The sequence below is a fragment of the Oncorhynchus kisutch genome, linkage group LG6 (genome assembly GCF_002021735.2).
Source record: "Oncorhynchus kisutch isolate 150728-3 linkage group LG6, Okis_V2, whole genome shotgun sequence".
In the NCBI taxonomy this organism is placed as follows: domain Eukaryota; kingdom Metazoa; phylum Chordata; class Actinopteri; order Salmoniformes; family Salmonidae; genus Oncorhynchus; species Oncorhynchus kisutch.
Genome location: NC_034179.2, coordinates 14,901,175 through 14,914,847, shown reverse-complemented (window position 1 = coordinate 14,914,847; position 13,673 = coordinate 14,901,175). Strand labels below are relative to the sequence as shown.

Sequence of the window (13,673 nt, the reverse complement as noted above, 5' to 3'; positions counted from 1 at the left end):
AGAAGGAGATGCTCTGCAGTACTTAATTCAGCTGGTGGCCACACCAGATACTGACTGTTACTTTTGACCCCTCCCCCTTTCTTAAGGGACACATTTTTCCATGTCTGTGGAACTTGTTCAGTTTATGTCTCAGTTGTTGAATCTTGTTGTGGTCATACAAATATTTACACGTTAAGTTTGCTGAAAATAAAGTTTTTTTAAATCCATATTACCTTGACGTTTGACTTCTTTGAGAAATTAACGACTACGCCCCATCCAAAGTCAACTTCTTCGTTTTTGACCTGTAAAAAAGGGTCAACGCAATTGGCACATCTGTATGTTCAGCAATAACCATAATAGTTCCTTATCTGAGCAAAACTAAGTGGTTTCTACCTGCGGAAGCCTTATTAAACAGAACAAAGACAAAGTAGATGGGAAATGGTGGAGCACAAGTTGTCTGTGTGGTTGTGCAATATAGAAATATTTCAGTTGGTGGTGTTGGCTGTGGTATGAGTGCTATTTGTTTCTAACCTTGACCAATCTACCAGGCTGGAGGAAAGGAAGGCAGTACTTGGGTTTGTGGACAAACTCTTCGATCTCTTTGCCCAGTTTAGCCAGCTGCTGGCGGATCTTATAGTAAGTGACCACACTCTCCTCGTTGGGGATCTCTATGGCGTTATACATCTTCTCCAGCTTCCCCATCTCTGTGGAGTTAAAACAGAGTTCAATCATACCCAGAGAAAAACTAGAATGGGGATTCTCGTACTCTATTCTAATTCTAAGGTGATCATAGCAAACATAACACATTGTCCACAGCGGTGGTCAAACGACACAGAAATAGCACCTGATGTTGCCATGTACAGTGCGCACAAAACATTAAGAACACCTTGCTAATATTGAGATGCTTGCTTGGCGGTCAGTGCATCAATACCGGTATACCAGGCAGCCCTAAGTGACATCAGTAAGGGACCATAGCCGTCACCTGGATTCACCTGGTCAGTCTACGCCATGGAAAGAGCAGGTGTTCATGTTTTGCACACTCAGTGTATAGAGTTCAGATGCTCAAAGATAAAACATGCATTTACAAAACATTACTTGTGCTATACTTAGCCAGACCAAATCAACAGAACAGAACATTGATTCAACTTGGTAAATTAATTTGAATAAAGCACCACTGGCAGAGGAATTCCTATGAAAGAGGATCCGAGAATGACATATAGGACTAGACTTGAGAAGTTGTCTGCACTCACTCTCTACGACGCCGGGCACAGCCCTGTAGTGCTGAAACTGGTAGAAAGACTTCTCCAGCATGTACTCCGGGTTGATCTCCTCCACCCGCAGCAGGTTGAGAACCATGTTGTAGGTGAGGTGGAAGGCACTGTTGAGAGGGTCAGCTGAGCCCTGTGGAGAGCGGGAGGAGAGAGGAAGGTTAAACAGGTCGCTATTCAGCAGGTTGAGGACCATGTTGTAGGTGAGGTGGAACAGGAGAGGAAGTAAGGCTGAGCGATACATAAAATTAATTCGATTAACTCGAATGTTTGTTTTTATGTGCGAATTTCCAAATTCCTGTGAAGCGGTTTCAACTCGCTATTTGCATTTGAGGTTTGGTCCAACAGAATGGGTCATATGGACACAAACACATTGAGACATTACACTGTAATAGAGAAGTTACCATTTCTATCTACACCATTTTAATGTCTCAACTACTCAAATTGTGCGCAGAACAGACACTGCTAAAACTAAAGTATCAATGAGCATTGATTCTGGAAAATGAATGCTCAGGTTGCAGTACCGCTAGCAGCTTTTAAGCCAAAGACTTGTACTAGCTGTCTAGTCTGTTCTATAAAAGTGTAATAAGCATAAAACAATTATATAAGGAATTGGTAACATGTTCTCATTCTGAAAAATGAGGCAGGTCATTTATTTCAACATCTGAACAAATTGGACAGACTAGCATGCTGTTCAAATGGTTGGAGACGGCTGTGTTCATAATTCAACAGTTCTGATGTGTTCGCAAGTAAATAGATCCAAGTAGGCTAAACTTGAAGTATAAAGATTAGCTGGCTACTCACTAGCACGTGGACTTGTGCTTGAGAGATTGTGTATGAGACCCGTGTTCATTGTTCTATAATGCCTTCTTCAAGAAGTTAGTCATTATTCGTGCATTGTGCATGGTTCTGGTCAAATTTGTAACAAAAAGGGTATTTTCATAGACCGACTTAAACAAAAAAGCATGTTAAACTATTTGATTAAATAATATTTTTAGCGGGGCTTATATTTAGCATTTAAAAAAGTGTACATGAGATATACACTACATGGCCAAAAGTGTGTGGACACCTGTGCATCAAACATTTCATTCTAAAATCATGGACATTAATTTGGAGTTGGTCCCCCCTTTGCTGCGATAACAGCCTCCACTCTTCTGGGAAGGCTTTCCACTTGATGTTGAAACATTGCTGCGGGAATTGCTTCCATTCAGCCACAAGAGCATTAGTGAGGTCGGGCGCTAATGTTGGGCAATAAGGCCTGGCTTGCATTCTGCGCTCCAATTCATCCCAAAGGTGTTCACATTTTTTTATATTTCACCTTTATTTAACCAGGTAGGCTAGTTGAGAACAAGTACTCATTTACAACTGCGACCTGGCCAAGATAAAGCACAGCAATTTGACACATACAACAACACAGAGTTACACATGGAATAAACTAACATACAGTCAATAATAAAGTAGGAAAAAATGTCTATACAGTGTGTGCAAATGAGGTAAGATATGGGAGGTAAGGCAATAAATAGGCCATAGTGGCAAGGTAATTACGATATAGCAATTAAACACAGGAGCGATAGATGTGCAGAAGATAAACGTGCAAGTAGAGATACTGGGGTGCAAAATAAATAAATAAATACAGTATAGGGGTGAGGTAGTTGGATGGGCTATTTACAGATAGGCTACATAAAGGTGCAATGATCTGTGAGCTGCTCTGACAGCTGGTGCTTGAAGTTAGTGAGGGAGATATGAGTCTCCAGCTTCAGTGATTTTTGCAGTTAATTCCAGTCATTGGCAGCAGAGAACTGGAAGGAAAGGCGGCCAAAGGAGGAATTGGCTTTGGGGGTGACCAGTGAAATATACCTGCTGGAGCCCGTGCTGCTACCAGTGAACTGAAATAAGGCGGGGTTTTACCTAGCAAAGACTTGTAGATGACCTGGAGCCAGTGGGTTTGGCGACAAGTATGAAGCGAGGGCCAGCCAACGAGAGCATACAGGTCGCAGTGGTGGGTAGTATATGGGGCTTTGGTGACAAAACGGATGGCACTGTGATAAACTGCATCCAATTTGTTGAGCAGAGTGTTGGAGGCTATTTTATAGATGACATCGCCGAAGTCGAGGATTGGTAGGATAGTCAGTTTTACGAGGGTGTTTGCCAGCATGAGTGAAGGTTGCTTTTTGTGAAAAAGCAACCGATTCGAGATTTAATCTTGGATTGAAGATGCTTAATGTGGGTCTGGAAAGTTTACAGTCTAACCAGACACCTAGGTACGTGTAGCTGTCCACATATTCTAAGTCAGAACCATCCAGAGTAGTGATGCTGGACCGGTGGGCAGGTGCGGGCAGCAATCGGTTGAAGAGGATGCATTTAGTTTTACTTGCATTTAAGAGCAGTTGGAGGCCACGGAATGAGAGTTGTATGGTATTGAAGCTCATCTGGAGGTTAGTTAGCAGTGTCCAAAGAAGGGCCAGATGTATACAGAATGGTGTCATCTGCATAGAGGTGGATCAGAGAAGCACGAGCGACATCATTGATGTATACAGAGAAGAGAGTCGGCCCTAGAATTGAACCCTGTGGCACCCCCTTAGAGACTGCCAGAGGTCCGGACAACAGGCCTTCCAATTTTACGCACTGAACTCTATTAGAGAAGTAATTGGTGAACCAGGCGAGGCTGTTATTTGAGAAACCGAGGCTGTTGAGTCTGCCGATAAGAAAGTGGTGATTGACAGAGTCGAAAGCCTTGGCCAGGTCGATGAAAACGGCTGCACAGTATTGTCTCTTATTGATGGCAGTTATGATGTCGTTTAGGACCTTGAGCGTGGCTGAGGTGTACCCATGACCAGCTCAGAAACCAGGGTAGGGGTAGCCAGGTGGAAAGCATGGTCAGCCGTAGAAAAATGCTTTTTGAAATTCTCAATTATCGTGGATTTATCGGTGGTGACAGTGTTTCCTAGCCTCAGTGCAGTGGGCAGCTGGGAGGAGGTGTTCTTATTCGTCATGGACTTTACAGTGTCTCAGAACTTTTTTTTAGTTTGTGCTACAAATTTCTGTTTGAAAAAGCTAGCCTTAGCTTTCCTAACTGCCTGTGTATATTGGTTCCTAACGTCCCTGAAAAGTTGCATATCACGGGGGATATTTGATGCTAGTGCAGTACGCCACAGGATGTTTTTGTGCTGGTCAAGGGCAGAGGTCTGGAGTGAACCAAGGGCTATATATCTGTTTCTGATTTTTTTGAATGGGGCATGCTTATTTAAGATGGTGAGGAAGGCACTTTTAAAGAATAACAAGGCATAATCTACTGATGGGATGAGGTCAATATCCTTCCAGGATACACGGGCCAGGTCGATTAGAATGGCCTGGTCGCTGAAGTGTTTCAGGGAGCATTTGACAGTGATGAGGGGTGGTTGTTTGACCGCAGACCCATTACGGATGCAGGCAATGAGGCAGTGATCGCTGAGATCTTGGTTGAAGACAGCAGAGGTGTATTTGGAGGGCAAGTTGGTTAGGATGATATCTATGAGGGTGCCCGTGTTTACGGATTTGGGGTTGTACCTGGTAGGTTCATTGATAATTTGTGTGAGATTGAGGGCAATCAAGCTTAGATTGTAGGATGGCCGGGGTGTTAAGCATGTCCCAGTTTAGTCACCTAGCAGTACGGGCTCTGAAGATAGACAGGGGGAAATCAATTCACATATGATGTCCAGGGCACAGCTGGGGGCAGAGGGTGGTCTATAGCAAGCGACAACGGTGAGAGACTTGTTTCTGGAAAGGTGGATTTTTAGAAGTAGAAGCTCGAAAAATGTGGGTACAGACCTGAATAGTAAGACAACTCTGCAGGCCATCTCTGCAGCAGATTGCAACTCCACCCCCTTTGACAGTTGTATCTCGAATGGAAAATGTTAGAGATGGAAATTTCAGGATTTTTGGTGGTCTTCCTAAACCAGGATTCGGTCACAGCTATGACATCCAGGTTGGCAGTGTGTGCTAAAGCAGTTTATAAAACAAACTTAGATAGGAGGCTTCTGATGTTAACATTAGAGGTCGACCGATTAATCGGAATGGCTGATTAATTAGGGCCGATTAATTGGAGTTGATTTCAAGGTTTCATAACAATCGGTAATCGGCATTTTTGGACATAGATTGCGGCCGATTACATTGCACTCCACGAGGAGACTGCGTGGCAGGCTGCCTACCTGTTACGCGAGTGCCGCAAGAAGCCAAGGTAAGTTGCTAGCTAGCATTAAACATATTTTATAAAAAACAATCAATCTTAACATAATCACTAGTAAACTACACATGATTGATGATATTACTAGTTTATCTAGCTTGTCCTGCGTTGCATATAAATCGATGCAGTGCCTGTGTATTTCTCATTGAATCACAGCCTACTTCGCCAAATGGGTGATTATTTAACAAGCGCATTCGTGAAAAAAGCACTGTCGTTGCATCAATGTGGACCTAACCATAAACATCAATGCCCTTCTTTAAAATCAATACACAAGTATATTGTTAAACCTGCATATTTTGTTAATATTGCCTGCTAACATGAATTTCTTTTAACTCAGGAAATTATCTTGCGTTCCGTGCAAGCAGTCAGGGTATATGCAGCAGTTTGGGCCGCCTGGCTCGTTGCGAACTGTGCGAAGACCATTTAATCCTATTAAAGACCATTTGCCAGAATTGTATAGAATTATGACATAACATTTAAGGTTCTGCAACGTAACAGCAATATTTTGACTTAGGGATGCCACCCGTTCGATAAAATACGGAACGGTTCCGTATTTCACCGAAACAATAAACAGTTTTCTGTGTGTTGTTATGTTATAATTAAGTCTGATTTGATAGAGCAGTCTGAGCCGTGGTAGGCAGGAGCAGGCTCGTAAGCATTCATTCAAACAGCACTTTCGTGCGTTTGCCAGCAGCTCTTCACTTTGCTTCAAGCATTGAGCTGTTTATGACTTCAAGCCTATCAACTCCCGAGATTAGGCTGGTGTAACCGATGTAAAATGGCTAGCTAGTTAGCTCGGTGTGCGCTAACAGCTTTTTAAATGTCACTCACTCAGAATTGGAGTAGTTGTTCCCCTTGCTCTGCATGGGTAACGCTGCTTCGAGGGTGGTTGTTGTCGATGTGTTCCTGGTTCGAGCCCAGGTAGCGGCGAGGAGAGGGGTGGAAGCTATACTGTTACACTGGCAATACTAAAGTACCTATAAGAACATCCAATAGTCAAAGATATATGAAATACAAATGGTAGAGAGAAATAGTCCTATAATTCCTATAATAACTACAACCTAAACTTCTTACCTGGGAATATTGAAGTCTCATGTTAAAAGGAACTACCAGCTTTCATATGTTCTCATGTTCTGAGCAAGGAACTTAAACGTTAGCTTTCTTACATGGCACATACATGGCACCTGTACATAGCCCACCTATAATTTAGCCCAAACAACTACCTCTTTCCCAACTGTATTTAATTTGTATTTATTTATTTATTTTGCTCCTTTGCACCCCATTATTTTTTTATTTCTACTTTGCACATTCTTCCATTGCAAAACTACCATTCCAGTATTTTACTTGCTATATTGTATTTACTTTGCCATCATGGCCTTTTTTTGCCTTTACCTCCCTTCTCACCTCATTTGCTCACATTGTATATAGACTTGTTTATACTGCATTATTGACTGTATGTTTGTTTTTACTCCATGTGTAACTCTGTGTCGTTTTATCTGTCGAACTGCTTTGCTTTATCTTGGCCAGGTCGCAATTGTAAATGAGAACTTGTTCTCAACTTGCCTACCTGGTTAAATAAAGGTAAAATAAATAAATAAAATAAATAAACATATTGCACTTTTACTTTCTTCTCCAACACTTTGTTTTAAACATTTTTTATTTGAGGCTAAATGTATTTTATTGATGCATTATATTAAGTGAAAATAAGTGTTCATTCAGTATTGTTGTAATTGTCATTATTACAAATATAATTAAAAAAATAATAAATAAAAAAAATCGTCCGATTAATCGGTATCAGCTTTTTTTCGTCCTCCAATAATCGGTATCGGTGTTGAAAAATCATAGTCGGTCGACCTCTAGTTCAGACCACTCGTCAACGAAGCCAAGGGCAGTTTGGGTTTTGCAGATACTGTCTTGCGCAATCGAAAGTCTTAGTGAGCGATTACAACAGAATAGTCAGAAGAGAAATGAGATCTCCAGGGGGGCCAGATAATTTAAAATGAGACATTTCACTCCCTGCCATTAATCTGTCATGTGTTAAACTGCCCCTTGGCCCATTAAAGACCCAGTTGTGCAAGCCTAAATGGATCTCAACCCAGGACCAACAACCCAAGGTACCAGAGCAGAGACATGGAGGACTGACTGTTGTCCCAGAGACAACTTTAACATGACAGACCCCTAAATGGAGAGAAAGAGGTTTAAGGTTTGGAGTTTGAGGCCTGCAAGCCTGTTAATCAAACCAAGGCTCCAGACGTACCTGGTCATGACTCCCTTTGCAAAACTTCTACAGAACTCCAAAAATGGATCAGGAAGTGGGTTGAGGTTTGAACGTTTAAGTCAGTTAATCATACCAAGAGTCCTTAGGTATCTGATGATATCATGGCTCCCTAAAGTTTAAGAGAAGTGTTTGGATACAGCTGAGTGAGTTTGTAAATGACCCGTGGGTCAGGAAGTTGCTAACGGTTCAGAGAAGTGTTTCTCTGCACACGCCTGTGTGTGTTCGGCTGTGGAGCGTGTTCGTTAACGACCCGAGGGCCGGGAAATGGCTCTATGACCCAGGAGACAACCCCAAAATGACTGACTCACTCTCCCACTGCAGCTCAGGAGGATGAGGGTCTTGGCTCAGGTTGTGATTGTAAATCCCTTAATCTCTCCACCCCCCTCATTGCAATCATTCGCAGAGTCTGTATGTCACTTGGACAGCGTGTGGAGGGGAGAGATTGAGTCGTTCTTAGAACACTTGGAGAGCTGTGTTGGCACGAGAACCATTGTGACATCATCCCAACAGGGGTTAGGATTATTGCAACGTTCCAAGAGTTACTGGTCTGGTGCTGAACGGGTTTTACAACTGGCCAAAGTCTACAGGGACTCAAAACACATGTCTTAGTACGTACACTGTATAACGTCTAAAGAAGATATCAATGCCAAGACTTTAGGCATCCCAATGGTTCGTGTGTGTAATGACACAGTTTACACATGGAGATAAACTATGATGATTAATCATTCATCTCCAAGAATATGTTCCACAGACGCACACGGCTGTTATTTAAAAACCCCAGTGTGCAGTCTGTGGAGTCAGAAGTACCTTGAGCAGCTGTTTCCCCACTGCAGGGCTCATCTTCTCATCAACCATGAAGATGACAATACCTCTCTCGTCCATCCCTCTCCTGCCAGCTCGGCCAGACATCTGGATGTACTCGCCAGACGTGATCTAACAGAGAGAGAGAGAGAGAGAGAGAGAGAGAGAGAGAGAGAGAGACGCACAACTCATTAATATGGTCACACATCTGTCACACACACACAGCACGTCAACATTCACACAGAGATGTAATGTAGAGCAGAATAAATGTGTAGGACCAAACAAGGAAAACTTTCAGTTTCTAGTCATTCAAACCAATGTGTACAGAATGTCATGGGAAGGATTCTTTTAGAGGTCTACATGTACATGTTCAAATGCTTTTTTCTGAACCAAATACGAGCTAGAACAGTCAGCAGGGGTATGCTCCTGAAGGTAGATTGTTTTTTTTATGCAACATCTACATTACTTGGCGCCAATCCCCCAAACGTGTAAATATTATAAACTGTAATTCTTGTATTATAAAGATGGCACCAGAGAACAAGGCTGACGTTTTCCGTATTCATAAACAATAGTTTTTTTTGTTTCTTTTCGTCGTTTGTAAATTATTATTTTTTACTTATATTGTACATAATGTTGCTGCTACCGTCTCATATGACCGAAAAGAACTTGAGGAAATCAGAACACCGATTACGCACCATGGACTCCTTTTTACCCTTTAACAACTCCGACGAGCCTGACGTGTATGATATACTGCTTCATTTGTATGAAGGCAGAGAAAAAGGGGCCAGAAGGAGGACTGCCTTCTGAGAACTCGTACGCGATCGAATAAAGCCCCACTTCCCTCCATTCTGCTAGCAGACGTGCAATCTTTGGAAAATAAAATCGATGACCTACGCGGAAGATTACTCTACCAACAGGTCATTCAAAAGTGTAATATCTTATGCTTCACTGAGTCGTGGCTGAACAACGACATTATCAACATACAGCTGGCTTGTTATACGCTGTATCAGCAGGATAGAACAACAGAGTCTGGTAAGACAAGGAGCAGCAGACTATGTATTTTGGTAAATAACAGCTGGTGCACAATATCTAAGGAAGTCTCAAGGTTTTGCTCACCTGAGGTAGAGTATTTCATGATACGCTGTAGACCACACTATCTACCAAGAGTTTATCATCTGTATTTTTCGTAGGTGTGAATATACCACCACAGACGGATGCTGGCACAAAGACCGCACTGAATGAGCTGTATTCTGCCATAGGCAAATAGGAAAACGCTCACCCAGAGACGCCACTCCTCGTAGCCGGGGACTTGAATGTAGGGAACATTAAATATGTCTTACCAAATTTCAATTAGCATGGTAATTTGCAACCAGAGAGAAAAAAAAAAAATAGACCACCTTTACTCCATACACAGAGACGTATACAAAGCTCTCCCTCGCCATCCATTTGGCAAATCTGACCATAATTCAAGCCTCCTGATTCCTGCTTACAAGCAAACATTAAAGCAGGAAGGACCAGTGACTCAAACAATAAAAAGTGGTCATATGAAGCAGATGCTGAGCTACAGGACTGTTTTGCTAGCACAGACTGGAATATGTTCCGGGATTCCACCGATGGAATTGTGGAGTACACCAAATCAGTCATTGGCTTCGTCAATGAGTACATCGATGACGTCATCCCCACAATGACCGACCGTACATACGCCAACCAGAAGCCATGAATTACAGGCAACATCGCACTGAGCTAAAGGCTAGAGCTGCTGCTTTCAAAGAGTGGGATTCTAACCCGGGAGCTTATAAGAAATCCCGCTATGCCCTCCGACGAACCTTCAATTAGGGAAAGCGGCAATACAGGACTAAGATCGAATCGTACTACACCAGCTCTGATGCTCGTCAGATGTGACGGGGCTTGCAAACCATTAGCCTACTAAGGGAAGCACTGCAGAGGGCTTCCCAATGACACGAGCCTACCAGAGGAGCTAAACTACTTCTATGCTCGCTTCGAGGCAAATAACACTGAAACATGCATGAAATGCACCAACTGTTGCCGGAAGACTGTGTGATCACGCTCTCCGCAGCCGATGTAAGACCTTTAAACAGGTCAACATTCACAAGGCCGCAGGGCCAGACGGATTACCAGGACGTGTACTGCGAGCATGCGCTGACCAACTGGCAAGTGTCTTCACTGACATTTTCAACCTCTCCCTGTCCGAGTCTGTAATACCAACATGTTTTAAGCAGACCATCATAGTGTTCTTGGGCACAGGGACTAAGGTAACCTGCCTAAATGACCACCGACCCATAACACTCACGTCTGTAGCCATGAAGTGCTTTGAAAGGCTGGTCATGGCGCACATCAACACCATTATCCCAGAAACCCTAGACCCACTCCAATTTGCATACCTCCCCAACAGATCCACTGATGATGCAATCTCTATTGCACTCCACACTGCCTTCTCCCACCTGAACAAAAATAACACCTGTGTGAGAATGCTATTAATTGACCACAGCTCAGCAATCAATGTCATAGTGCCCTCAAAGCGCATCAATAAGCTAAGGTCCCTGGAACTAAATACCTCCCTCTGCAACTAGATCCTGGACTTCCTGACGGGCCGCCCCCAGGTGGTAAAGGTAGGTAACAACACCACCATGCTGATCCTCAACAGAGGGGCCCCTCAGGTGTGCGTGCTCAGTCCCCTTCTGTACTCCTTGTTCACTCATGACTGCTCAGCCAAGCATGACTCAAAACCCCATCATTAAGTTTGCCGATGACACAACAGTGTTAGGCCTGATCACCGACAACAACGAGAGAGCCTATGGGGAGGTGGTCAGAGACCTAGCCGTGTGGTGCCAGGACAACAACCTCTCCCTCAACGTGATCAAGACAAAGGAGATGAATGTGGACTACAGGAAAAAGAGGACAGAGCGCGCCCCCATTCTCATCGACAGGGCTGTAGCGGAGCAGGATCAGAGCTTCAAGTTCCTTGGTGTCCACATCGCCAACAGTTGTGAAGAGGGCACGACAAACCTATTCCCCCTCAGGAGACTGAAAAGATTTGGCATGGGTCCTCAGATCCTCAAAAGGTTCTACAGCTGCACCATCACGAGCATCCTGACTGGTTGCTTCACTGCCTGATATGGCAACTGCTCGGCCTCCAACCGCAAGGCACCCCCCCCCCCCTTTTACACCGCTGCTACTGTCTGTTACCATCTATGCATAGTCACTTTAATAACTCCACCTACATGTACATATTACCTCAACTAACCGGTGCCCCCGCACATTGACTCTTTATATAGTCTCGCTATTGTTATTTTACGGCTGCTCTTTAATTACTTGTTACTTTTATTTCTTATTCTAATTTGTTTTTAACTGCATTGTTGGTTAGGAACTCGTAAGTAAGCATTTCACTGTAAAGTCTACATCTGTTGTATTCAGCATTTCACTGTAAAGTCTACATCTGTTGTATTCAGCATTTCACTGTAAAGTCTACATCTGTTGTATTCAGCATTTCACTGTAAAGTCTACACCTGTTGTATTCAGCATTTCACTGTAAAGTCTACACCTGTTGTATTCGGCACGTGACAAATAAAACTTGATTTGATTCTTATGCAATTTTTAAAATTATATTCTACTGAGCCATTTACTTTATGATCGTATTCTTAACTTTTATTGTGGTTGTTGTATTGTCGAGGAGGAACCTGCAAGTAAGCATTTCGTTGGACGGTGTTTACCATGTGTATCCCAGACTAGTAAAACTTGAAACTTTACCCTGGCGTTGCAACTCCTCTTCAGAACATTAACATGGAGGAGAGCTGGAACTCCTTGATTTGCCCCTTGGCTTTAAAACCCTCTGCTTTACTAACGCTGCATGACACACATGGCCCTGATTAGGCTAATCAACAGATTTTCTTTCATCTCTAACTGTATAAACATTCTCTGCCATGAAACTAACCCGAACAGCTCTGTTGATACCTTCGTCATGCAGATTCAATCATAATCTCTTGGGCATTTTTGGTGCTCTACATCATAAGGTCCTGATTATAAGACTGGCTCTGGACAGTCCTCTCCTCATAAATCTCTGAGAGGGGGAAGGGGAGGAGGGAGGGATGGAGAAAGACGAGCATATGGAGCGAGATAAGAGGGAGCAGTCACCCCACGAAGAGGCCCTGGATTTCTGCTCTCTGTTTTGTTACTGAGGGAGGGAAGGAGAGACGGGGGAGAGGAGAAGGGAAGCCTTGACTGCATGCGTGGTGTTCTGGCATCAGTTTAACCACACCAGATGTTCTTCGCGAGTCTCTTGGACAGCCGCTTTCCTTTCCCTCTCTCCTCATCGTTTCTCCCCCATATCCCTCTCCGAGCCAGAGGTGTAACGATCTGGCCCTTTCATTCCCTACAGCTTGATTCACGGCCGGCCCCGTGGCCCCCAGCTCCTCACATAAACAATACGTGGCTGTTTATCTTACGCCAGAGACTCCCAGCTCCCTCTGTGCTCCCTCCGTGGCCTTATAAAGGCGTCAATGCACACACACACACAACGGAAATGATGAACCCTCAATATGACCTGTTAGACAGAGAGAAGAGCACTGCACTACATGAAGTTAACCCTGGGCTCATCCGTCAATCTGGTTGCAACATAGCAGAAATTACCCACAGACACGTGGGTATTGAGTTGAACCTAATTAATGCTATTAATCATTCCAGGGAGTGATGAAACTTACAAGGAAGAAAAATGTCCCCATGAGGACACAGTCAGTCACTGACATAATGGAGTGGCCCTGTCTTTACCAACGTGGTACAATCACAGGTATGTGAGAGCCAGGCTCATCAAAATGAGTGTTACCCCGCGGGAGCCTGGCTCATCAAAAGGTGCGTTACCCAGCGGGAGCCTGGCTCATTAAAACGTGCGTTACCCAGCGGGAGCCTGGCTCATCAAAAGGTGCGTTACCCAGCGGGAGCCTGGCTCATCAAAAGGTGCGTTACCCAGAGGGAGCCTGGCTCATCAAAAGGTGCGTTACCCAGAGGGAGCCTGGCTCATTAAAAGGTGCGTTACCCAGCGGGAGCCTGGCTCATTAACTTCTTGGATATAGGGGGTGCTCTTTTAATTTATGGATAAAAAAACGTGCCC

General features: G+C 43.8%; 1 protein-coding gene across 2 annotated transcripts in view; it reads right to left on the bottom strand.

The window, feature by feature from the left end:
• The window catches only part of mtrex (Mtr4 exosome RNA helicase), a 50,593-nt gene that overhangs the window by 21,739 nt on the left and 15,181 nt on the right, over nt 1–13,673 (bottom strand). For both annotated transcript variants that reach the window (XM_031826261.1, XM_020484864.2), the window contains exons 14-17: nt 8,555–8,680; nt 1,230–1,380; nt 511–683; nt 213–281 (exon numbers count right to left, since the gene is read on the bottom strand). In XM_031826261.1, coding sequence (XP_031682121.1) covers nt 213–281; nt 511–683; nt 1,230–1,380; nt 8,555–8,680 — 519 coding nt within the window. The remainder of the gene's footprint in view (nt 1–212; nt 282–510; nt 684–1,229; nt 1,381–8,554; nt 8,681–13,673) is intronic.